The sequence below is a fragment of the Somniosus microcephalus genome, chromosome 3 (assembly GCF_052327205.1).
Source record: "Somniosus microcephalus isolate GS21.2 chromosome 3, FLI_Smic_1.0, whole genome shotgun sequence".
In the NCBI taxonomy this organism is placed as follows: domain Eukaryota; kingdom Metazoa; phylum Chordata; class Chondrichthyes; order Squaliformes; family Somniosidae; genus Somniosus; species Somniosus microcephalus.
The window spans coordinates 249,907,886-249,934,632 of NC_140989.1; the positions used below are offsets into that span (position 1 = coordinate 249,907,886).

General features: G+C 46.1%; 1 protein-coding gene across 1 annotated transcript in view; it reads right to left on the minus strand.

Annotated features, from left to right (window-relative positions):
• LOC147121822 (tRNA-splicing endonuclease subunit Sen15-like) overlaps positions 1-23,726 on the minus strand; it is a 34,640-nt gene extending 10,914 nt beyond the window's left edge. The window contains exons 1-2 of the mRNA XM_085982329.1: positions 23,311-23,726; positions 18,777-18,858 (exon numbers count right to left, since the gene is read on the minus strand). Of these exons, the coding sequence (XP_085838455.1) occupies positions 18,777-18,858; positions 23,311-23,679 (451 nt within the window). The 5' untranslated portion in view covers positions 23,680-23,726. The remainder of the gene's footprint in view (positions 1-18,776; positions 18,859-23,310) is intronic.
• Between the last annotated feature and the right edge of the window lie 3,021 nt (positions 23,727-26,747).

The window sequence follows — 26,747 nt, forward strand, 5'->3', positions numbered from 1 at the left end:
TGTGTCTGAAGAGTTCCGGAGGTTCTTAAAGAACAATGGTGTTAAGCATTACACATCCGCCCCATATCATCCAGCCACCAATGGATTGGCTGAGAGGTTCGTTCAAACATTCAAGAAGGCTATCAAGGCAATGTGTAATGAAGACATACCCCTACAACACAAGGTGGATAACTTCTTGTTTGCCTACCGGAATGCGACACATGCGGTTACCAACCAAACTCCAGCCATGATGTTCTTCAATCGAAGACTAAGATGCCGCTTGGATTTGGTTAAGCCAAACATCAGAAGAGATGTGGAGAACAGGCAGTTTCAGAATATGAATAATAATAATAATAATAATAATAATCTTTATTGTCATTGTTAGTGCACAAGTGCAGTACAACGAAATGTAGGCTTGCGGCTCCCGAGAGAAAGGCCAACCAGGAGTTTCAAGATAGGTCAACCAGTTTTGGCCCGGGACTACCGCACAGAGAAATGGCAGCCAGGAACGATTTGCACACGGCAAGGACCTCTAATGTATACCGTGGACGTTGGAGAGAGCATTGTAAGACGCCATGCTGACCAGATTCTAGAGTCACTGGAAAACGTCAAATCTACACCACGATCCTATACACCTGGTGATGAAACCGAAGTACCAATTGCATCTACCTCAGAATCGGTGATATTGGAAGCAGACGAACCAAACAACGAAGTTGATCCCGAATCAACTTTGCCAGAAGAACCTGATACCCCAAAGAGGCGTTATCCGGACAGAATCAGGAAGCCTCCTCAAAGACTGAATTTATAATTGATTAACTTCAGCTAATGTATATAGCAACTGTAATTGTAAATATGTTATTTAATTATTAATCGAATGTTATGTACTGTTTAGCTAAAAGGGGAGAGGAATTGTAGTGTATGTACCTTGAAGAAGGAACTATATTCTGCAGCCCCTGTATACTGCAGTACCAGTAGTGACCACCCCTGTATATAAGCCTGTGTAGTAACTTTGTATAGTAGTTCCAGTTTTGTCTCCATTCAGTAAACACCTGTTATAACCAACTTCTGCAGTCCGTGTCTCAATTACACACGGACGTTACAGATACGAAATTGGCTAAGTGACAGGAAACAGAGCGTGGTGGTGAACGGTTGTTTATTGGAGTGGAGGAAGGTACACGGTGGTATTCCCCAGGGGTTGGTACTAGGACCACTGCTTTTCTTGGTATATATTGACTTGGACTTGGGTGTATAGGGAACAATTTCAAAATTTGTCGATGACACAAAACTAGGAAGTATAGTGAACAGTGAGGAGGATAGTGATAGACTTCAAGAGGACATAGACAGGCTGGTGGAATGGGCGGACAGGTGGCAGATTAAATTTAACACAGAAAAGTGCTAAGCGTTACGTTTTGTAGGAAGAACGAGGAGAGACAATATAAAGTAAAGGGTACAATTCTTAAGGGGGTGCATGAACAGAGAGACCGGGGGTTATTTGTGCACAAATCGTTGAAGGTGGCAGGGCAGGTTGAGAAAGCAGTTAAAAAGGCATACGGGATCCTGGGCTTCATAAATAGAGGCATAGAGTACAAAAGCAAGGAAGTTATGATGAACCTTTAAAAACACTGGTTCGGCCTCAACTGGAGTATTGTGTCCAATTCTGGGCACTGCACATTAGGAAGGATGTGAAGGCCTTAGAGGGTGCAGAAAAGATTTACAAAAATGGTTCCAGGGATGAGCAACTTCAGTTACGTGGATAGACTGGAGAAGCTGGCGTTGTTCTCCTTAGAGCAGAGAAGATTGAGAGGAGACTTGATAGAGGTGTTCAAAATCATGAGGGGTCTAGACAGAGTAGATAGAGAGAAACTGTTCCCATTGGCGGAAGGGTCGAGAACCAGAGGACACAGATTTAAGGTGATTGGCAGAAGAACCAAAGGCGACATGAGGAAAATCTTTTTTACACAGCGAGCGATTAGGATCTGGAATGCACTGCCTGAAAGGGAGGTGGAGGCAGATTCAATCGCGGCTTTCAAAAGGGAATTAGATAAGTACCTGAAGGAAAAAAATTTGCAGGGCTACAGGAAAGGGCAGGGGAGTGGGACTAGCTGAACTGCTCTTGCAGAGAGCTGGCACAGGCTCGACGGGCCAATTGGCCTCCTTCTGTGCTGTAACCATTCTATGATTTTTTTCAAATCCTTTTAACATTTGAAACATCTCGATCAGATCACTCAACCTTTGAAAGTCAACGGCATACAAGCCAAGTTTATGCAGCCTGTCCGCATAATTAATCTCTCTATCATTCTGGTGAATCTGCACTGTACCCCGCCACAGTCAATATATCCTTCCCGAGGTGCGGTACCCAAAACTGAATGCAGTACTCAAGATTGTGTCTAACCAAGTCTCTATATAAGCAGCCAGATTTGGTGCTTTATTTTTCTGTTGTGTTGTAAATAACTTTTAAATGCACCTCTGTTAGTAGAACCAAATACGATGTCGTTTTGGATCTCCTACTTTCAGGATTTATGAAGTAATTTGATTATGAGTGGGCTAAAAGGGGAATATTTTGATGCTGCACCATTACAAAACCCGCAACAAATGCATGGGATCATTTGCACTTTGGAGTTTCTGGCGTTTCCGGTTACAGCTCTTTCTGTAACGTCAGTAGGATCGCACAGCAAGCAATACTAAAATGTAAAAACAGCAAATTCATAACAGCCATTATGAACCTATAGCTGTGAGCATTATCGCGTGGTATTAAGGCCTTCTATTCTAGCATGCTGCGTCACCCTGGGCAAACATGGCCCTTGCTACGCTAAAACCCAAGATAAACACACATCTTTTCAATTCCCATTCGATTTCAATGTTACGTTCAAACATTTTTCATGAAGGTTACATTGGTTAGGAAAATGGACAATTTCAGCACTCTGCAATGAGCATTCAAGATCTAGCAGATTCTAACGCGCAAGAACAGAAAGATTGTGATGTCATAAAAATTACATCAAACACACAAGAGATAATAACGTAGCTGTCAGAATGCTTTTTTTGTCATTCAGAATGTGCAGTGTTAAATGCTTTCTGCTTCCAACAATACTGAAGAATGTCACACAACTGTGATCTCTGGAGCCCTGTTGTTTCAGCCTAATAGTAGTGAGGAGACAGCACTGCAAATTATTCAAAAACAATTCAGCATTAAAAGCAATTCTTTTCAAAGAGTCATTTGCTAATTGTTCCTGAATTGCTTGAGCTATTACCAAGAGGTTCTGTGCAACAGGCGACTGACATTGTTAACAATAAAATGCCAACATGTGTTGCGATGACCAGGACTCAATTAGAAAGAATAAAGCTGCATCTCCTTTCCCCCCCACCCAAGCTAAACTGAACACCTTAAGGGATCATCATGGGTGCAATTTCTCCCTCAATGGAATGGGGAAGCAAACAGAAAATAACTGCGCCGTGTTTCCAACAAAGGAGCAGAGATGGATGGTTATAACAGCACAACAGATATTTGCTGTATGCCTCTGCGACTGATCATCACAATATGTTTACAGATGAGGGAGGCCATTCGGCCCATCTATATTCATCCTTCCCTAACTGTCCTACGCTTCCCCCATTCTTGCATCTAGGTGTTTCTTGAATGATTCTAGAGTTTTCATCTCCAGCACTCTGCCCAAAAGTCCATTCAGAGTATTGATCACTCTCTGTGTGAAGAACTTCCCGATATCAGTTCCTAAAGTTGGAATCCTTGGCCTACTCCCACTGCTTATTTTGAAATAGTCTAGATTAACAGTATTATACACCTCCATAAAATTACCTCTCTCATGCCTCCTTTGCAGGCTGAAAAGCCCAGTCTTCCCTCAAGAAAAAGACTTGCATTTATACACCAGTCACAACCTCAGGGCGTCCCAAAGTGCTTTACAGCCAATGAAGTACTTTTGTAGTGTAGTCACTGTTGTAATGTAGGAAACGTGGCACCCAATTTGCGCACAGCAAAGTCCCAAAAGCATTGAAGTAAATGACCAGGTAATCTGTTTTAGTGATGTTGGTTGAGGGATAAATATTGAGCAGGACACTGGGAGAACTCTCCTGCTTTTCTTCGAACAGTGCCGTGGGATCTTTTACGCCCACCTAAGGGGGAAGACGGGGCCTCGGTTCAACGTCTCATTCGAAAGACAGCACCTCCGACAGTGCAGCACTCCCTCAAAAGCTGCACAAAAGTCAGACCTTGGAAAGTAAGGAAAAGCCTCGTGGCTGTTCTCTGTGCTGCCTCCAGTGTTTGGATGTCTCCCCAGAACGGGGCAACAGTATTCGAGGCAAGATCTGACAGAAGCGCTGTACAGTTTGACCACGACTTCCTCTCAATACAATACAAATCGCTTTATTGGCATGATAAGGTACATCTTATGTTGCCAAAGCATCAAAATACACTCTACTGTTTAGACTAGGTAGTTCAACATTCTACTGACTCTGCTGACTGCTGATATCCATTGGTTGGATAGGTTGAGCTTTGAGTCTACCAGGACTCCTAGGTCTCTTTCAACCTGATCAGTTCAAGGAATCTTCAGCACAGAATTTAAGAAGTACATTATACATTTTGTACTCGCATGTTAAATGCACTGATGCGGTTCAGTGTAACTGGCTTCAAAAAAAGTGAGGCATACAAGGCAATCCCTGGTGAATGGCTCTTTCATACTGACCAGCATTTGCATTTAAACCCAGCAGTTTCAATCTGCAAAACTCAGCAGGGAAAGATTCAAGACAAACAGATCACATCTGACTTTCACAGAAATGCTACCGTTTGGATACCTGATGCGCTCCAAAAGTGCTGCTGCGCTGTGTAACTGTATTCCATCCGCACTGAAAATGCTGAGTTATCGTAAAACAATTTCTGAGCTCTATGGAGTAACCTTTCAACAGGCGATACTTAAAAAATTGTGTGTTTCATTTTCAAATGCACCACTGTGTAAAATACATTCTACACGCAACACATGTCGGCAATTAGGGAATACTTTTACACCTGTTATTCCCTACACTGTTAGCTTAAATGTTAAAAATGTTGTTTCTTTGTTTAATCTCGTCTGCCTCCCACCGATGGTTTAGTTGGAACAGGACCAAACACGCCAGCAAGGTCCCAGTTTCCATCCTAGTTCTATGATCAGTAACCCAATCTCAGCAGGGCATTATTAGGGGTGTTACAATTGGCCTCAGTCTAAAACTTGGTAGTGGGAGTGGGGGGAAATTCAGCCAGGGTAACTCAGATGAAATCACTTTGTCTCTGTCCTCTCCTGTTTTTGGTCACCCCTCCTAATATCTCCTGTGGCTCAGCGTCCATTTATTTCTGACTGCACCTCAGTGAAGCATGTTCTGATGTTTTTCTATGTTTAAAGCTACCACACAAATGCAAGTTGTTGTCGTTGTAAAAGGTGTGAATTATAAACCAAATTTTATATGTGGTGTATGTGCCTTTAAGAGCAATTGTGGTGTATGTGCCTTTAAGGGCCCCAGGTGTGCATAATGCCGGTAATTGCCACTTGGGCTATATAAGCCTGTGTATTGTGTATATCCTTTAGAACCCCCCCCAGACTTGCTTAGTAAATACCTATGAACCAACTCCTGTCTTCAGTGTCTTTATCAACACACGGACACTACAGTGGCGATGAAGTGGAAACGGACTTACCTGCAATTCGGCAGCACCTCAAGGACATCGATTCCTCCAGCGTCCAGAAGACTCAAGGAAGTAAGAGAAACTGTGGTTTCACCAGCTGGCCAAGCTGGTGGCAGGTACTGCGCTAATCCTTCCTGGGCGTCAGGCTGGGGCTCCAGCGGCAGGCTCTACAGCTGAGACAGGCAGCGAAATTGGAGGCAAGCAATAACGGACTGGGAGGGTGCACTCGGGAGACGGCCGGCGCGGCAAGCAGGTCAGCGTTCAGACCTCCGTCGGGAACGAGTCTCCAACAGTAAACTTGAAAAAAAAACATAAAGAGAACGGGAACCGCAGTAAACAGCGTTGTTATCAGCAGCAGCGGCGGGAAAGTGCGGGAAGCGCCATATCTTGCTACAGAAAAAAAAAAAAGTGCGGGAAGCGCCATATCTTTTTTCAAATGCCTAAGTCTGGCAATATTGATGCTTTTGATAGCGAAACAGAGCCTAACTTTGGCAATATTGATGTTTTTGATAACAAGATAGAGGATTGGACCACATATGTAGAAAGAGTGGAGGTGTTTTGCACCGCAAATGGAATAGAAGATGAAAAAAAAGCTTCAGTGCTTCTGGATCTAATGGGCGCAAAAACATACAAGCTGTTACGCAACTTAATCACTCCAGCCGAACCGATGGACAAGAATTTTGATGAGATTGTTGATACCCTACACTGCCAATTCGAGGCAGGACTGGCAGATTCTCTGCAAGACAAATTCATCTGTGATCCCCTAAGTGTAGAAACACAAAAAAAGGTATCTTCTGGAAAAGATTTAACACTGGACAAGGATTTCAGTGCAATAGGAGCTGCAAAGATACAGCAAAGGCCACAGGATTTCGGCACCCATGAAATGACACGCGGTTTCGAGAGATGTTATCGCTGCGGCAGATCCAACCATGACCAGAGAGATTGCTGGTTCAAAGAAAAAGCATGCAGGCGATGCGGAAAGATGGGACACATTCCATGTGTATGCCGATCTGAAAATAAAAAATCCACTAACGGGAAAAGAATCAATAATGAAAAGCACAGAAAGGTACAAATGATGACGGACAGTAGCTCCAAAGACCAGAAGAGCGATAGCGACTCCGGGAACAAGAGACTAAGCTCTCTCAAATTACATAATGTAATTGCCAATGAAGATTACCAGACCATTTGGGTTACCCTCACAATAGCAGGGTCCCCAGTTAAAATGGAGCTAGATACAGGATCAGCTCTAACCGTAATAAATCGACGAGATTACGAGAGGCTATGTTCGCATATACCTCTAAAAGACACATCCATTATCTTAAAAACATATACGGGGCAGAAAGTATACCCCAAAGGAAAAATAAGGGTGCCTGTGGTATACAACGGCAAAGAAATACAAAAGTTGTATTTATACATTCTACAAGATGGTGGTCCACCGTTGTTGGGACGTGAATGGATAAGGAAGATACGTTTAGACTGGCACTCCATTCAGGCACTGACGGTGACCAATAAGGAAAAAAACAATGATGACATCATACCTGAACGATTAAAAGACATCTTGGCCAACGCCAAAGAAGTGTTTCAAGAGAAACTAGGAACCTTGAAAGGCATCACCGCCTCAATAAAGGTGGACGATACAGCAATTCCAAAAATTTTTAAGGCAAGACCGGTGCCATACGCAATACGTCCGGCAGTCGAGGCAGAGCTGGAGAATTTGGAAAAGTCAGGCGTATTATCCAAAATAGATTGGAGCGAATGGGCAACACCCATCGTTCCAGTCATGAAAAAAGCATTGAAAAATAACTCTGAGGAACAGAGAAAAATTCGCATCTGTGGGGACTTTAAGGTGACTGTAAACCCGGTCCTTCACACGGTACAGTATCCTCTTCCGAGGATAGAAGATATTTTCGCCTCACTATCCGGAGGGAAACGTTTCACAAAAATTGACTTGGCACAGGCATATCTACAGATGGAGGTTGAGGAGACCTCTAAAAAGTATCTCACAATAAACACACACAAAGGCCTGTACCAGTACAATCGACTGGTTTTTGGAGTAGCATCAGCTCCAGCTATCTGGCAAAGAGCTATGGAGCAAGTCCTGCAAGGGATTCCGGGGACTCAATGCTACCTAGACGACATCCTTATAACAGGAGAAAACGACAACGAGCACCTTGCCAATTTGGAGCAGGTGCTCACTAGGCTGAAAGAACGGGGCCTACGAGCAAATCGCCCCAAGTGCGAATTTTTCCAAAATCAGATATCATATTGTGGCCACATAATTAATAAGGAAGGGTTGCATAAGTCACCTGAAGAAATTGAAGCAGTTATAAAAGCCCCAGCACCTGAAAATGTTTCACAATTAAGGTCATTCCTGGGATTAATAAATTACTATCATAAATTTTTACCGAACTTATCAACTATTCTACACCCTCTTAATGATCTTCTACAGACAGGAGTGATTTGGAAATGGAACGAAGACTGTAAACGTGCCTTTCATAAATGTAAAGACTTAATCACATCCGAGAAAGTTTTGGCTCATTACAACCCATCACTACCAATCAGACTGGCGTGCGATGCATCCCCTTACGGCATAGGAGCAGTATTATCCCATAAATTCCCTGATGGCTCAGAATGGCCGATAGCTTTTGCGTCACGCTCATTAAACTCAGCTGAGCGTAACTATGCCCAAATAGACAGGGAAGCACTCAGCCTGGTATGGGGAGTGAAGAAATTCAACCATTACCTACACGGACAAAAATTTACCTTGCTGACTGACCATCAACCCCTCATCTCCATATTCAACCCTAAAAAAGGTGTTCCCATTATGACAGCACAAAGATTACAGAGGTGGTCCCTTTTTCTAGGGGCACACCAATACAACATTGAATACAAAGGGTCAAAACAGCATGGGAATGCTGACGGTTTATCGCGCCTACCGTTGCCAACGATAGAAGAGGCACCTACAGTAGACCCAGTAGAGATATTCCACTCTACCATAGTGGAATGTCTACCGGTGACAAATTCTGCCATTGAAAGGGAGACAAGAAATGACCCTACTCTCTCACGGGTCTACGATTTAACAGTGAAGGGATGGCCAGCACATGGCGAACCACTGTTGCCAGCATTCTCGCAAAGAAGAGAACAACTGTCGGTGTGCCGAGGAACCTTAATGTGTGGATCCAGAGTGGTGATTCCACCCAAACTCCAGGATAAAGTACTAAAGGAGCTTCACGAGGGGCATCTGGGTGGAGTGAAAATGAAGAACCTAGCTAGAGTGTTTGTATGGTGGCCAGGTATCGATGGAGACATCGAAGACATGACCAAGAGCTGCCTAGGATGCCAGAAGGTCCAAAATGCTCCGCCACAGGCCCCTCTATATCCATGGGAGTGGCCCTCATCTCCCTGGCAAAGGGTGCACATCGACTTTGCTGGTCCATTTATGGACTCAATGTTCTTAATCGCAGTTGATGCACACTCCAAGTGGCCGGAGGTAATAAAGATGTCCTCCACCACCACGGAAAAAACCATCACAGTATTAAGGACCATATTTGCCAGGAATGGTCTGCCGGAACAGATATGTTCTGATAATGGACCGCAATCTGTGTCCGAAGAATTCAGAAAGTTCTTAAAGAACAATGGGGTAAAGCACTACACGTCCGCCCCATACCATCCCGCCACCAATGGATTGGCTGAAAGGTTTGTCCAGACCTTCAAGAAGGCCATAAAGGCCATGGGTAATGAAGACATAAAACTTCAGCACAAGGTGGATAACTTCTTATTTGCATATAGGAATGCAACACACATGGTTACCAACCAAACTCCCGCCATGATGTTCTACAATAGAAACCTAAGATGCCGGCTGGATTTGGTCAAGCCCAACATCCGAAGGGACGTGGAGAACCGGCAGTTTCAGGGCATGAATGAAAGGCCAACTAGGGCCTTCCAGATAGGCCAACCGGTTTTGGCCCAGGACTACCGTACCGAGAAATGGCAGCCTGGAACTGTCTGCACACGACTAGGACCACTGATGTATACCGTGGACATCGGAGAAAGCATAATAAGGCGCCATGCTGACCAAATCATCAAGTCATCCGAAAAGGGACAACCTACACCGCCACTCTATATACATCCAACGATGAAGTAGAGATACCCATATCTACCTCCGATCCGGTGATACTGGAACCCGATGAACCCGACACTGGCATTCAAGCCGAATCAGCATTGCCAGAAGAACCTACTACACCACCAGAAGCTACTACACCCCCGAGGCGTTATCCGGACCGAGTCAGGAAGCCTCCTGAGAGACTAACTTATAATTAATTAATACAGCAATGTATATTATTTTGCATATAACATGTAATTAATAATTACTTAAAAATATGATGTACTGGTTAACTAAAAGGGGAGGAATTGTGGTGTATGTGCCTTTAAGAGCCCCAGGTGTGCGTAATGCCGGTAATTGCCACTTGGGCTATATAAGCCTGTGTATTGTGTATATCCTTTAGAACCCCCCCCCCCCAGACTTGCTTAGTAAATACCTATGAACCAACTCCTGTCTTCAGTGTCTTTATCTACACACGGACACTACATTATAGTACAAGTAATTGTCAACATGAACACTGCCCTTTAATTGTTTTCATTATCCGTACTTCTCCTTAGGATTAAAAAAAGAGTTTGTTTCCCTTTTTAAAACATTTCATGTTAACTGCAGTTCGGCATACAAGGCAATCCCTGGTGAATGGCTCTTTCATACTGACCAGCATTTGCATTTAAACCCAGCAGTTTCAATCTGCAAAACTCAGCAGGGAAAGGTTCAAGACAAACAGATCACATCTGACTTTCACAGAAATGCTACCATTTGGATACCTGATGCACTCCAAAAGTGCACCCTCCAGCCACTCAAAAGGTCAGATACAGCGACAGCTATAACAATACTCTACCACAGAACATATAAACTAATGCAAAGAGCTGATTTAATAAAAAACAGATGTGCATTAATTTGAAGTTACAATATTCGCTTTTACTGTGAACACCTCTTGACAGTACTATTCCTTTAAAGAAGAGCTTTTGGTAGACAAGGTGTGAAATAATCGAAACAGTTACAACTTAACGTTCCAGGTGCGTAGCTCCATGCAACAGGAAGATATACAGTATTGGGAATTCAGGATTGGAGGTCAGTGTACCCAATTCACGGCTTGCACAATTTTCTGTGCATTGAACTGAATAGCCCCGAACCCCCTCCCTGTCACTTGCCACTTCAATTCCCCATCTCACTGCCATTATGACCTCTCTGTATTTGGCTTTCTACACTATTCCAATGAAGCTCAACGCAAGCTCCAGGAACTGCGCGCTTATCTTTCCATTTGCAACCCTCTAATCTTAATATTGACGAATAACTTCTGGTCTTTGTTGTGTATGTACCTTTAAGAGAATAACTGGTCTCAGACTGCAGTACCGGCAGTGACCACCCCTGTATAAAAGGCGCTATTGAGCCTCTGTGTTTTTAGTTTCACTATTGACTTCCACCAGTAAAGACTTACTTTGTTCACTCCTGCTGTCCGTGTCTCAATTATTCACGGACGTAACACTGGCGACGATTAAGAAACGAACTTACCTGCAACTCGGCAGCACCTCAGACGACGTTATTGAAGGTCGAAGCCAGAAGAAAGAAAAAATAAATAAAATCCAAAGAAACTCGAGAAACGGGCGTCGACCGTGGGCAACCGCCCTCCAAATCGTCGGATTGGAAACTTGCAGGAGAGACTGTCCAGAGCCAGGCTTGGTTCCTCGGTCTGTGGTTTCCCAGCTAATCGGGCTGGTGGCAGGTAGTGCACTGGTCCTTCCTGGGCTGCGGCGGGCTGAAGCTCGATCGGGTGGCTTTTCAACGGGGCCGGGCAGCGAGTCGGGAAGCAAAGAGAGAGAGAGAGGGTGGAGCACACAGGGCGCGGCCGGTGCTTCGGAGCCGGGCAGCGTTCGGACCTAAGAAGAGGGAGGGGAGTGTCCCAGAGGGTCCGCTCCACGACGGGAAAATAATAAAAGAAAAAAAAATCAATATTAAACGCGCAAGAAACCGTGGAAAGCAGCGCTAACAACAGCGGGGAAGGCGGCAAAGCGCGGGAGGCGCCATTTTGTTAAATCGGGGAAGAAGGCAAAGCGCGGGAGGCGCCATTTTAGATTTGCAAGATGCCGAAGACTGGCTGTATCACTGCTTTTGATAATACAATAGAGGACTGGACCACGTATGTGGAAAGAGTCGAGGTATATTTCGAGGCAAACGAAATAGCCGAGGGGAAAAAGGCATCGATATTGCTAAACTTAATGGGCGCCAGAACGTACGGCCTATTGCGGGACCTGATTACTCCAGCCAAACCGAAGGCGAATAGTTTTAACGAAATTGTTGCTGTCCTACAGGAACACTTAAACCCTGCACCGCTGTTGATAGCAGAAAGATTTAAATTCCACAGGAGAACTCAGCACAAAGATGAGAGCAATGCTGAGTATCTTACGGAACTACGCAAGCTATCAAAGCACTGCCAGTTCAGAGCAGGACTGGCAGATACCCTACGGGACAAATTTGTCTGTGGACTCCTGAGTGAAGGAACACAGAAGAAGTTACTCTCAGAGAAAGAGCTGACGCTAGATAAGGCTTTCAGCGTGGCAGTATCGTATGAAGCAGCAGCCAGAGGAGCTGCAGAAATTCAACAAAAACCACAGGAATACGGCACCCACGAAATGACACGGGGATTTGCAAAATGTTATCGCTGCGGCAGAACTAACAATGACCAGAAGGACTGCTGGTCCAAAGACAAAATATGCAGGCAATGCGGGAAGATGGGACACATTGCACGAGTTTGTAGGTCTGGGAAGAAGACCAGCGACAACAAAAAGGCTACTAAGGAACCGTACAAGAAAGTACAAAAGATGACGGACAGTAGTTCCGAAGACCAGATGAGCGATAGTGAATCCGGGAACAGGAGACTAAGCTGTCTCAAACTTCACAATGTAATCGCAAAAGAGGATCACCAAACCATTTGGGTCACCCTCACGATAGCAGGGTCCCAAGTTAAAATGGAATTGGATACAGGATCAGCGCTAACCGTCATGAATCAACGAGACTACGAGCGGCTATTTTCACACATACCCTTGAGAGAGACATCCATCATCTTGACGACGTATACGGGGCAAAAAGTATACCCCAGAGGAAAAATAAGGGTGCCTGTCGAATACAACGGCAAGAAAATACGGAAATTGTATCTCTACATACTGCCAAATGGTGGACCACCGTTATTGGGACGGGAATGGATCAGGAAGATAAACTTAGATTGGCACTCCATTCATGCAATGACGGTGGACGGTAAAAAAGATGAAGACGTCACTCCTGGACGATTGTCAACAATCTTAGCTAACGCCAAAGAGGTATTTCAACAAGAACTGGGCACGCTTAAAGGCGTAACCGCCTCGATAAAAATAGAAGAGAATGCAGTTCCCAAGTTTTTCAAAGCAAGACCGGTACCATATGCAATTCGCCCAGCCATCGAGGCAGAGCTGGAGAATCTGGAGAAGGCGGGCGTGTTGTCCAAGGTCAACTGGAGTGAGTGGGCGACACCCATCGTTCCTGTCATGAAGAAAACGTTAAGCAATAAGTCCGGGGAGCCAAGGAAGATTCGCATCTGTGGGGATTTCAAGGTGACGGTGAACCCGGTCCTTCACACAGTACAATATCCTCTTCCAAGGATAGAAGACATATTTGCCTCACTGTCTGGAGGAAGCGTTTTACAAAAATTGACCTAGCACAAGCATATTTGCAGATGGAGGTAGAGGAGTCCTCTAGGAAGTATCTCACGCTAAACACTCACAAAAGTCTTTACCAGTATCATCGATTGGTATTCGGAGTAGCATCGGCTCCGGCGATATGGCAAAGAGCGATGGAACAAGTCCTGCAAGGGATTTCGGGACTCAGTGTTACTTGGACGACATCCTTGTAACAGGTGAAGATGACAGTGAACACCTTAACAACCTAGAACAGGTGCTCACTAGACTACGGGAGCATGGGCTGCGAGCCAACCGCCGCAAGTGCGAATTTTTTAAGAAACAGATATCGTATTGTGGCCACGTGATTGATGAAGAGGGGTTACATAAGTCCCCTGACAAAATTGAAGCGGTTGTTAAGGCCCCAGCGCCTGAAAATGTGTCGCAACTGAGGTCATTCCTCGGATTGGTGAATTACTATCATAAGTTTTTGCTGAATTTGTCGACAATTCTGCACCCACTGAACGCCCTGCTACGAACGGGGGTAGCATGGAAATGGAGCGATGATTGTAAGCGTGCTTTTCAGAAGAGTAAGGACTTAATCACTTCAAGGGAAGTATTGGCTCACTACAACCCAGCACTGCCAATCAGGCTGGCGTGTGATGCGTCTCCCTACGGCATTGGGGCGGTACTGTCACATAAATTCCTTGATGGTTTAGAGAGGCTGATAGCTTTTGCGTCACGCTCGTTAACTTCTGCCGAGCGTAACTACGCCCAGATTGAGAGAGAGGCCCTCAGCCTAGTGTGGGGGGTGAAGAAGTTCAATCACTACCTGCACGGTCAAAAATTTACTCTACTAACCGATCATCAACCTCTTGTCTCCATTTTCAACCCTCAGAAGGGCGTACCGATAATGACAGCACAACGGCTGCAGAGATGGTCCCTTTTCCTAGGGGCACACCAATATGACATCGAGTACAAAGGAACTAAACAGCATGGAAATGCTGATGGATTGTCACGTCTAACGTTGCCGACGGTGGAAGAAGACGACCTTGCAGTGGATCCAATGGAGTTATTCCACTCGACCATAGTCGAATGTCTCCCTGTGACAAATGCAAACATAGAAAAGGAAACACGGAATGACCCGACACTATCAAGGGTCTATGATTTAGCGGTGAAGGGATGGCCAGCACATGGCGAACCACTGCTGCCAGCATTCTCGCCGAGAAGAGAACAGCTGTCAGTGTGCAGAGGAACCTTGATGTGTGGATCCAGAGTAGTAATTCCACCTAAGTTGACGGATAGAGTGCTCAATGAGCTTCATGAGGGTCATCTGGGTGGAGTAAAAATGAAGAGCTTAGCCAGAGCGTTTGTGTGGTGGCCGGGAATCGATAGAGAAATCGAAGAGATGACCAAGAGCTGTGCAGGATGCCAGAAGGTCCAAAACGCCCCACCACAAGCTCCTCTGCATCCATGGGAGTGGCCCTCATCTCCATGGCAAAGGGTGCACATTGATTTTGCTGGTCCCTTCATGGACTCGATGTTTTTAATTGCGGTGGATGCACATTCAAAGTGGCCAGAGGTAATAAAAATGTCCTCAACCACCACGGAAAAAACTATCACAGTTTTACGAACCATATTCACCAGGAATGGGCTGCCTGAACAGATTTGCTCTGACAATGGACCACAGTTTGTGTCTGAAGAGTTCCGGAGGTTCTTAAAGAACAATGGTGTTAAGCATTACACATCTGCCCCATATCATCCAGCCACTAATGGATTGGCCGAGAGGTTTGTCCAAACATTCAAGAAGGCTATCAAGGCAATGTGTAATGAAGATATACCCCTACAACACAAGGTGGACAACTTCTTGTTTGCCTACCGGAATGCGACACATGCGGTTACCAACCAAACTCCAGCCACGATGTTCTTCAATCGAAGACTAAGATGCCGCTTGGATTTGGTTAAGCCAAACATCCGAAGAGATGTGGAGAACAGGCAGTTTCAGAATATGAATGAAAGGCCGACCAGGAGTTTTAAGATAGGTCAACCAGTTTTGGCCCGGGACTACCGCACTGAGAAATGGCAGCCAGGAACGATTTGTACACGACAAGGACCTCTCATGTATACCGTGGACGTTGGGGAGAGCATTGTAAGACGCCATGCTGACCAGATTCTAGAGTCACGGGAAAACATCAACTCCACACCACGATCTGATACACCTGGTAATGAAATAGACGTTCCAATTGCAGCTACCGCAGAACCGGTAATATTGGAAGCAGATGAACCAAACAACGACATTGATCCCGACTCAACATTGCCAGAAGAACCTGATACCCCAAAGAGGCGTTATCCAGACAGAATCAGGAAGCCTCCTCAAAGACTGAACTTATAATTGCTTAAACTTAACCAATGTATCTAGCAACAGTAATTGTGATTGTAATTAGTTATCATTTAGTTGTTAAATGAATGTTATGTACTGTTTATCTAAAAGGGGAGGAATTGTTGTGTATGTACCTTGAAGAGAATAACTGGTCTCAGACTGCAGTACCGGCAGTGACCACCCCTGTATAAAAGGCGCTATTGAGCCTCTGTGTTTTTAGTTTCACTATTGACTTCCACCAGTAAAGACTTACTTTGTTCACTCCTGCTGTCCGTGTCTCAATTATTCACGGACGTAACAGTCTTAACAATAGCTCCCACTTTCTGTTCAGCAGGCTGGATGTGTCAGTATATCCAAAATGATGGGGGAAATGGCAGGACAGGTTGGTGCTTGGGGTAGGAACCCTCCATTGGAACACAATGCTGGTCTGCACCCTTGGTGTCAGCCGTGGCTCAGTTGGTATCATTCTTGCCTCCGAGTCAGAAGGTTGTGGGTTCAAATCCCACTCCAAGAGACTTGAGCACAAAAATCTAGGCTGACACTCCAGTGCAGTGCTGAGGGAGTGCTGCACTGTCAGAGGTGCCGTCTTTTGGATGAGATGTTAAACCGAGGCCCTGTCTGCCCTCTCAGGTGGACGTAAAAGATCCCATGGGGCTATTTTGAAGAAGAGCAGGGGAGTTCTCCCCGGTGTCCTGGCCAATATGTACCCCCCCCCAATCAACATCACAAAAAACAGATTACAGTATCTGGTCATTGTCACATTGCTGTTTGTGGGGCCTTGTTGTGGGCAAATTGGCTGGCGCGTTTCCATTACAACAGTGACTCTTCAAAAAGTACGTAATTGGTTGTAAAGCACTTTGAGACATCCTGTGGCCGTGAAAGGCGCTATATAAATGCAAGTCTTTCTTTCTTTGGCGTCAGCCTGCTTGTTTTTTTTTCTTCTCCAATTTACCAGTTTTTCACGCTTCCATTACTACCTGCCTCATCCCCCCACGTTCCGAGTTAGTCACACATTCTCGGTCTCCTAAATATCTTTAATTTCTCTCATTATGCCTCCTAGTATTTCAGGCTAATGTAATTTCTGTCATTTAATCATCACCTGTTTTCCAGTCATGCACTTTACAGGTCATTCTATTTCTTCTTTCGTGTGTATGTATGTATGTTCACTTCCTTTGCCTTCGTTTTGTTCCTTTGTAAATGTTGTTCAGCAGTAATATCTTCCGGTTCTGATTAAGGGTTTCAGGTTTGCAGCATTTGTCGTACTTTTGCTTTTTGTGCAACTCCCAATTGTAAAGCAAAGAATGTGGATAGCAGCCATATTGTCAAATCTGTGGGTTCGAAAACGTGCTACCATAAAAAGCACCTTGTGAAACACAAAAACCATCCTGCTTAAATCACAGGGACTTAGCTAGAATTTGTAGAAGTCGTAAAGGAGCATGCCTCTATAGCTCCCCAAACAAATATGTAAACCATCAACAAATTTACAGAACATTTTTTATACATGCCACATAGTACAATAATCATTTAAAATCATGGATTTTTAAATATGATCCACCTCCCTTTCCCCCACCATTGGCACCTGTGCATTCAGCCATCTAGGCCCCACGCTCTGGAATTCCCTCCCTAAAGCTCTCCACATCTCCATTCACTCTCCGCCTTCAAGACCATTCTTAAAACCTAACTCTTTGACCAAACTTTTGGTCACCCCGCCTAATATCTTTTTCTATTCGCTCCTGGGTCGTGGGCGTCACTGGCAAGGCCAGCATTTATTACCCATCCCTAATTGTCCTTGAGAAGGTGGTGGTGAGCCGCCTTCTTGAACCGCTGCAGTCGTGTGGTGAAGGTACTCCCACAGTGCTGTTAGGGAGGGAGTTCCAGGATTTTGACCCAGCGACGATGAAGGAACGGTGATATATTTCCAAGTCAGGATGGTGTGTAACTTGGAGGGGAACTTGCAGGTGGTGGCGTTCCCATGCACCTGCTGCCCTTGTCCTTCTAGGTGGTAGAGGTCACGGGTTTGGGAGGTGCTGTCAAAGAAGCCCTGGCGAGTTGCTGCAGTGCTTCTTGTAGATGGTACACACTGCAGCCACGGGGAGTCAGGAGATGAGACACTCACCGCAGAATGCTCGGCCTCTGACCTGCTCTTGTAGTCACAGTATTTATGTAGTTTCTGGTCAATGGTGACCCCCCCAGGATGTTGACTCGGCATCCACTGTGTCCAATTATGCTTCTCTGAGGCACCTCGGGATGATTTTCTTCATTAAAGACACTTAATGAATGTAAGTTGTTGTTGTTCTGTTTAATTTCTGCGCCGTTCCCCAACAAAATAACTGGGTGGTACGATGGGTCAGATTAAGGTCTTATCACCAGGAGCTCAAATCCAGGCCAAACCGATGAAGCAAAGGTCCCTGTCTGACAGATGCAAGGCTCCCAGTGAAGTGAGAGTGGGTCGTATCAATCCTGGTCCCAGTGACTACATGGCAACAGCACAGAACTATGCATAATGTGGTAGTAATTAACAACCTCACTCAGAAAAGTCTAATAGCTGGTGTGAGAATGGGAAATAAAAATTACAGGTGCAGATGGACATGCTCTTCTGAAGGTAAGGATACAATGCATTGTTGAGAGCAAGAGTAGAGGAGGTTTCACCCTGCACCTCACCTTAACGGGGGAAATTCTTATTAACACCACGTTTACATTCCTGGACTGAATACAATAAAAAGCTTGTCGGCCAGTAGACATTGGTCCCTCAACTCCAGCCTCCAACCTCTTCCTTTCCATCGCAATCTTTCTCGCCTCTATTTTATTGTTACCCCTGCAGTCAGTGTTGCTCTAAACTTTCCACTCACACCCCTTACAGTCGAATGGTGCACTAACACTCACTGCCTAAACTCGTGTAAAGAATGGCTTGTCAGAGGCCAGCAGTGCTCAATGAGTCTGGGAGAGCCAGTCAGGGAGAGTAAATTACCTTGAAAAATACCTGAAAAGTTACAAGATTCGTTATCTTACCTTCCAGAAGGTCAAGGAACACCAGAAATGCAGTATATACTTGTGCACTCTCTGCAACATCTAAAGCCATCATCTCTGTATACTGAAAATAAAAAAACATTAATTAAAATGATAGCACTTAAATCCAGCTTGCATCACCTTTTTTCTTTATTATATATATTTAGGAGAATCTAGAACTAGGGGTCACTGTTTAAAAATAAAGGGTCACCCATTTAAGACAGAGATGAGGAGAATTTTTTTCTCACAGAGGGTCGTGAGTCTTTGGAACTCTCTTCCTCAGAGGGCGGTGGAAGCAGAGTCTTTGAATATTTTTAAGGCAGAGGTAGATAGATTCTTGGTAAGCAAGGGAGTGAAAGGTTATCGGGGTAGGCGAGAATGTGGAGTAATCAGATCAGCCATGATCTTATTGAATGGCGGAGCAGGCTCGAGGGGCCGAGTGGCCTACTCCTGCTCCTAATTCATATGTATGTTCATATATGTAAAGTAAAAGGAAGAGCAGAAGCATAAACATACAAAAAGGACAGATACATCAAGCACACCATCTCCTGGGACGGGGATTTTTTTTTAAAAGTGGAAAAAACCTAAGGTTGATTTTGGAAAAACTTGCAAATTCCTCTCCAACTCCATAAGGCAATTGTGCAAATCCCTAGGAGACCACAGTAACCCATGAATCCTTCTAATCCCACCTAATATAACTGGAAATGTACTCTTCCTTCAGGAAATTGTCCAGCTCCCTTTTGAAGGGCTACAGGGAATCTATACTCACTGCAAGCTTTGATAATCTGTTCCAGAGGGTGACAATTCTCTGTGAAAAGAAATACTTCCTAAAGGCCAACCCAAGTCTTTATACAAAGGTTTGATGCAAAGTCCCCAATCCAACCATTCCTATCCATCTCAAATAACCTACCTAACTGGACAGACTCTAAGCCCATTGTCATTTTAAGCATCTTAATCACATCCCCTCAAAGCCTGTGCTTCTGTAACAAAAGTACCTCGGATCTCCTATACTGATACCCCAAGGCTGGGTACCACTTTGGTTGCTCTCACCTGTACCTTCTCCAGGGCCTCTATACCCACCAGGCAGTCCATTCCAGATTATAACAATTTGCTGTGTAAAAAACAATGGTAAAAACAAAAAACCAATCTCCTCATCTCCCCTCTGGTACTGTTGCCAATTACCTTAAAGCTGTGTCCTTTTTGATACATACACATGTGTGGGGACCAAAACTACACTCAATGCGGGACCTGAGCTTAATGTCTGAGACATTGAACTCCAGTTCCAACAACACTGCACTCCTTCCACAGTGCAAATGGAGTGTTAGCCGAGATATTTTTAGATCAAACCCACCACCTTTCGACCCAACCACAAGCGTGCTGCCAACTGAGCCAAGCTGGCACACACTGCCACTCCATAGCCACTTACACTGATCCAGCACTGTATTACTGATGGGGAAACATTTGCAGGGCTATGGAGGAAAGAGCAGGGGAGTGGGACTAATTGGATCGCTCTTTCAAAGAGCCGGCACGAGCACAATGGGCCAAATGGCCTCCTTCTGTGCTGTATTACTGATTTGAATTCCATGCTACTAGTGACAGCACGAGGGATTAATAACACAAAATTCATACAGAAAATGGCCAGTCTGTCTCATGCACATTCAGTGTGAAACCCAGACAGGTTTCCTCTCACAGGTTCTGAAGAGAGAAATGCATATGCATTACTGAGTCAGTGGCTGGATGCTGTTGAAACAAATGATGGTTTTAATATGCTAATGTTAATTAAATGCAGAGACACTGGGTTCCACCTGTTTTCTTATATCTTTGTTAGCTTTCCAATGATTACTGTTATTTTTAAACTGGGGACAGATTTCCTCTGTAATTGATTAAGAATGGCAGCCGAGTGTAAGACGCTCGGAGGTCAATGTGTTTTTTTGTTCTGACACGTCATTCAGATCAGCTGGCACATGTCAAAAAATCAAACCACAGAGATGGTGAGTCTTTGATTGACAGCTGTATCTGGGGTGAAGACTTGTGTCGGCCGTGAGTGTGGACCAGATAAATGTTCCTTTTGATGGCCGATTGTGGATTTTTATGGGACTTTCCGCATCCAGTCAATCTACAGCCAACAGAGGAAGTGAGCCAGATGGTCTCCATGGTTGTGTCGTGCCACAAAAAGTCTGAGCAACTGTTTTCTAATTACGTTGAAAGATAGCACCGCAGGGAGCATTTTTTATATGCATATCAAAAAGGACACAGATTTAAGGTAATTGGCCAAAGAACCAGAGGGGAGATGAGGAGAATTTTTTTTTTTTTTTTTTTTTTTTTAAACACAACAAGTTGTTGTGCTCTGGAATGCACTGCCTGAAAGGGTGGTGGACACAGATTCAACAGTAACTTCCAAAAGGGAATTGGATAAAATACTTGATGGGGAACATTTGCAGGGCTATGGGGAAAAGAGCAGGGGAGTGGGACTAATTGGATCGCTCTTTCTGTGCTGTATGATTCTATGTATCATGAAGGATGCATACACTGTTTTACAATGACTACTCTTCTGCATTAAATAAACTGCCCATTAGTTTATAAAGTGTAGATAAATTCAGCTACACAAGATGAGGAGAGTTGTGAGGCAACACGTGCTACAGTCCAGTGAGCTGGCATGCAGCGGCTGATGGAGCAGGAAACATTAAGTAGGGAAGTGTCAGAGAAGCCGAGAGTGCACACAGGGACCTAGGGAGCAGTGAGGCACGGAGGGATTTGAAGGTGAAGATGAAAATATTAAATGCTAATTCTCTGGAACATGGGGTTCCAGTGGAGCTTAGAAAGGATAGGGGTGATGGGTATTACAGCTTTAGTGTGACCACTGGCTGCGACATTTTGACTCACTCCTAACATTTCCCCTAGGTTCGTGAATGAAGTTTGGCATCCCAGCAACTGTACAGCAGTTGAAGTTACCACCCATCTTCTTTTGGATCAGGTGTCGGTTGTGGCTCAGTGGTAGCACACTTGTCTCGGAGTCAGATGGTTGTGGGTTCAAGGCCCATTCCAAGGACTTGAGCACACAGTCTAGGCTGACACTCCAGTGCAGTGCTGAGCGAATGATGTACTGTCGGAGGTGCCGTCTTTCAGATGAGACGTTAAACCGAGGCCCAATCTGCTCTCTCAGGTGGACGTAAAAGATGGCACTATTTCGAAGAGGAGGAGGGGCGTTATCCCCAGTGTCCTGGCCAATATTTATCCCTCAATCAACATAACAAAAACAGATAATCTGGTCATTATCACATTGCTGTTTTTGGGAGCTCACTGTGTGCAAATTGACTGCCGCGTTTCCTACATTACAACAGTGACAACACTTCAAAAGTACTTCATTGGCTGTAATGCGCTTTGGGACGTCCGGTGGTCATGAAAGGCGCTATAGAAATACAAGTCTTTCTTTCTTTTACTTCTTTTGTAGATATGTGTGAAAATTACTAAAATATAAAGAGGACACTTACACCTGATTTTTAAAACAGAAGTTCCTATCCCCACAACTTCTCTCATAAATAGGGATATTAACGACTTGTTATTGAGCATTAGCCATGGCTCAGTGGGTAGCAAGTTATGGGTTCAAGACTCAACTCCAGAGACTTGAGCACAAAAATCTAGGCTGACACTGCTGCAATACTGAGGGAGCGCTGCACTGTTGGAGGTGCCGTCCTTTGGATGATACGTTGCACCGAGGCCCCGTCTGCCCTCTCAGGTGGCCGTAAAAGATCCCATGGCATTATTTTAAAGAAAAGCAGGACGTTCTCCCCAGTGTCCTGGCCAATATTTATCCCTCAACCAACATCACTAAAAAACAGATTATCTGGTCATTATCACATTGCGCTTTTGGGGATCTTGCGGTGTGTGACTTGGCTGCCGCATTTTCTACATTACAACAGTGACAGCCTGGATTTACTGCTGAGGTCTCACAACCTTCTGACTCAGAGATGGGCGTGCTACCCACTTAACCCTGGCTGACACCTTCCGAGCACATCTGCTTCTATTTGATCTTCATTGGAGAGGCAGTAGGTCCACTATCGTAATGTCAACTGCACAGGTTGGGCGCACACTCGCCTCTGAGTCAGAAGGTTGTAGGTTCAAGTCCCACTCCAGGGACTTGAGCACAGAATCTAGACTGACACTCCAGTGCAGTGCTGCACTGTCGGAGGTGCAGTCTTTCAGATGAGACGTTAAATCGAGGCCCCGTCTGCTCTCTCAGGTCAACGTAAAAGATCCTATTTCGAAGAAGAGCAGCGGAGTTATCCCTGGTCTCCTGGCCAATACTTATCCCTCAGCCAACATCACTAATTATCTGGTTATCTGGTCATTGCTGTTTGTGGGAGCTTGCTGTGCACAAATTATCTGCTGTGTTTCTTAGATTTCCAGTGACAACACTTCAAAAAGTCCTTGTCTGCCAAGTGTTTTGGGACGTCCTGAGGTTGTGACCAGAGGGGGGGCGGATTTCTGTCGGCAGGTGGTGCCGAGTCCCAGCCCCCTCAACCCCTTGCCCCTGTACCTTGGGGTGATGCAGAACCCCCTCGGGCCGTTCCTGTCCCGTCGCTGCCCCATCAGCCTCCGGCTCCTCGCGCTCTCCCCCCGGCTCCATCACCGAGTGCACCCTGACTTCACTCCAAAGTGTCACAGCAATCCCGGCACGGGGGAGGAACGCGCTGCCGCTCAACAATGGTTCCGCCGCCAAGGACAATTCAACAACGTGTTGCTGCGCAGAGTAAAACGACCCTTCAGTCTTTGAACTCTCCCCTCGCCACACGCACTCTTTCTTGAGCGTGCTTTCTTTCTGCAGCGGGTTTCGTCCATTTGGAGTGAGATTTGTTTTGTTTTTTGCCCGTGTGTTTCCTACTCTGAAAGGTCCTGGTTTGCACATTCATTTTAATCTTAACCTCAGTTCTAAACTCCCCCAGCTGTGGACAACGCTTGTGTGTAAAACGTTACCGTGAAAATATGTAACAGATTTCCTATTATTAACCCTTTCAATGCTTTTGCAGTTTTCACCAAGAGACACATTATCATTAATGATTTCACCTAAAATTGAATATTGAGTGCTGTGGCAAAACCATTAAGTGACTTACATAATTGTCTGTAACCAATGTTATTACCTTTCAAGTTGGCTCTGGTTAAACAGAGCTAGATCGACAACATCACGATCTGACATGATGACGTCATCGCGTGGGTCACGTGACGTCCCCTTCGGCGGGAAACGTCATGACGTCAGAGGTAGAGGGCGGGACCAGCCAGTCCTCGTGTGGATTGAAAGAGAAAAGACCTGTTTTGAGCTTCTCCTGTAGTTTCTTGTTTTGTAAAGTTCTTAGACAATAAATTCAGTTTGTTAACTTCCAGTAAGTTATAGATTCTTTGTTAGGAGTGCAGAGACTCCTACATTGGTGACCCCGATTCCTCGCGATCGTTTTTTGCTGTGAACGCCGAACACAGGCCAGTGATGGAGGCCAACGCAGTGGCCTTGAAGCTCCCCCAATTCTGGGAACAACAGGCAGCCTCTTGGTTTGTGCAAGCCGAGGCGCAATTTGAGCTCCGCAACATCGTTCAGGATCAGACCAGATATCTCCACGTGGTCTCCACCCTCGAGAGCTCGACGGCGTCGAGAATCATCAGCCTGCTGGAGAGTCCTCCGACTGCTGACAAGTATGTCGCCATCAAGACACGATTGCTGCAGGTATTTGGTCTCACCAAAGCGGAGCGCGCTCGCCGTTTACTGGCTCTACCAGGGTTAGGAGACTCCAAACCCTCGGAAATGATGAGTCATATGCTGACTCTCCTGGGGTCCGAGCCCCAGTGCTTTCTGTTTCACGAACTGTTCCTTACTCAACTTCCTGAGCAAGTACAGGCGTCCCTCGCCCGAGCAGAAACCGCAGACTGCGTCGCGCTCGCCGAAGAGGCGGATAAGATTTACGCGGTCCAGCAACAATACTGCGCCCTCGCGCAATGCCCCGCCACGAAGAGCCCGGCCCCGGCTCCGACAAAGGCGCCTCTGACGACCGGTTTCTGCTACTACCACGCTCGTTTCGGCCCGAAGGCCCGCTGCTGCCGCTCGCCGTGCACTTTCGTTACCAGACCGTCGAATAGACCGCCGCGAGTCATGCACGCCGGTCCCGGTACTTCCCCCGCGGACGCGATGGCGATCGGTGCTTCCGGGAATCTTACCTACGTAACCGACTCCATCTCCGGCCGTCATTTTCTATGCGACACGGGGGCGCAATGCAGCATACTGCCCGCCTCGGTCATAGACCTTCGCTCCGGCAGCCGTGGTCCCCCTATGCAAGCGGCCAACGGGGGTTCGATCCGCACTTGCGGGAAGCGCCTCGTCCGAGTATGTTTCGGTGGACAGTTTTTCAGCTGGAATTTCATCACCGCTCAAATCTCACAGGCCCTGTTGGGTGCTGACTTTTTAGGCGCCAATGGCCTGTTGGTGGACGTGAAAAATCAACGCCTCGTTCGCGCCGCAATGCTCGACGATATTTCGGGGACGCGCAGCACGGCTGTGTCACACACGATTTCATGTGCGCAGCCGCAGCCCAACGATTTTGCCCGGCTCCTCAAGGATTTCCCCGAGTTGACAAAGCCCAACTTTTCGGCTCCGACCGTCAAGCATAGGGTGGAGCACCATATTTCGACTACCGGCTCGCCCGTTTACGCCAGGGCGCGACGTTTAGAGCCCAGTAAGCTAGCGGCAGCAAAGGCGGAGTTCGCCGTGATGGAAAAAATGGGGATGATCCGTCAGTCCAGTAGCCCCTGGTCCTCCCCGCTCCACATCGTCCCCAAGCCCGGCGGGGGATGGCGGCCCTGTGGGGATTATCGCCGCCTCAATGACATAATGACGCCCGACCGCTACCCCATTCCCCATATACAGGACTTCTCGGCACATTTGGCGGAGACGTCCATCTTCTCCAAAATCGACCTCGTCCGTGGTTACCATCAGGTGCCGGTGCACCCTCAGGATGTCGAAAAGACAGCGGTAATTACCCCCTTTGGACTCTTTGAATTTCTGCGAATGCCCTTTGGGCTTAAGAACGCGGCACAGGCGTTTCAGCGCCTCATGGATTCAGTCCTGCGGGACCTTGACTTTCTGTTTGTTTATTTGGACGATATTCTGGTTGCCAGCACCTCCAAGGAGGAACACCTCGAGCACCTTCGGGTCCTTTTCAGACGGCTTCAGCAGCACGGCCTCATCGTTAACTCGGACAAATGCCGTTTCGGCCTATCGCAACTGGATTTCCTGGGCCACCGCATAACCCCCACGGGGGCAATGCCACTTCGGGTCAAGGTGGAAGCAATTGCGGCGTTCCCGAAACCGAAATCCGTGAAAGCTTTACAGGAGTTCCTGGGGATGGTTAACTTCTATCAGCGTTTCATCCCCAGGGCTGCACAGCTCATGCGTCCTCTATATGAGGCCCTCAGAGGCTCGACGGGAAAGGACCCTGTGGTATGGTCACAGGACATGGATCGTGCTTTCGAGGAGACGAAAACCGCACTCGCCAATGCAACCATGTTAGCACACCCCCTGCCGGGAGCCACCATCGCTCTCACGACGGACGCGTCCGACTACGCGGTGGGGGCCGTCCAGTAGCAGTGGGTCGATGGCGCGTGGCAACCCCTGGCCTTTTTTAGCCGCCAGCTACAACGCCTTCATCTGTGCTGAGTTACAAAGTATTTACAGCACAGAAACAGGCCATTCAGCCCAACAGGTCCATCCCAGTGTTTATGCTCCACACAAGTCCCCTCTCACCCCTCTTCATTTAACTCTATCAACATATCCTTCTATTCCTTGCTCCATCATGTGCTTATCTACCTTCCCCTTCATCTCAACTACTCCCTGTGGGACCTTCTGGTTTAGAGGGCCTGGGTTGCAATTTTCAGCACGCAGTGTTTGACAAACCTGGTCTTATTTGTTATCAAATACTGAAATTATTTGATTAA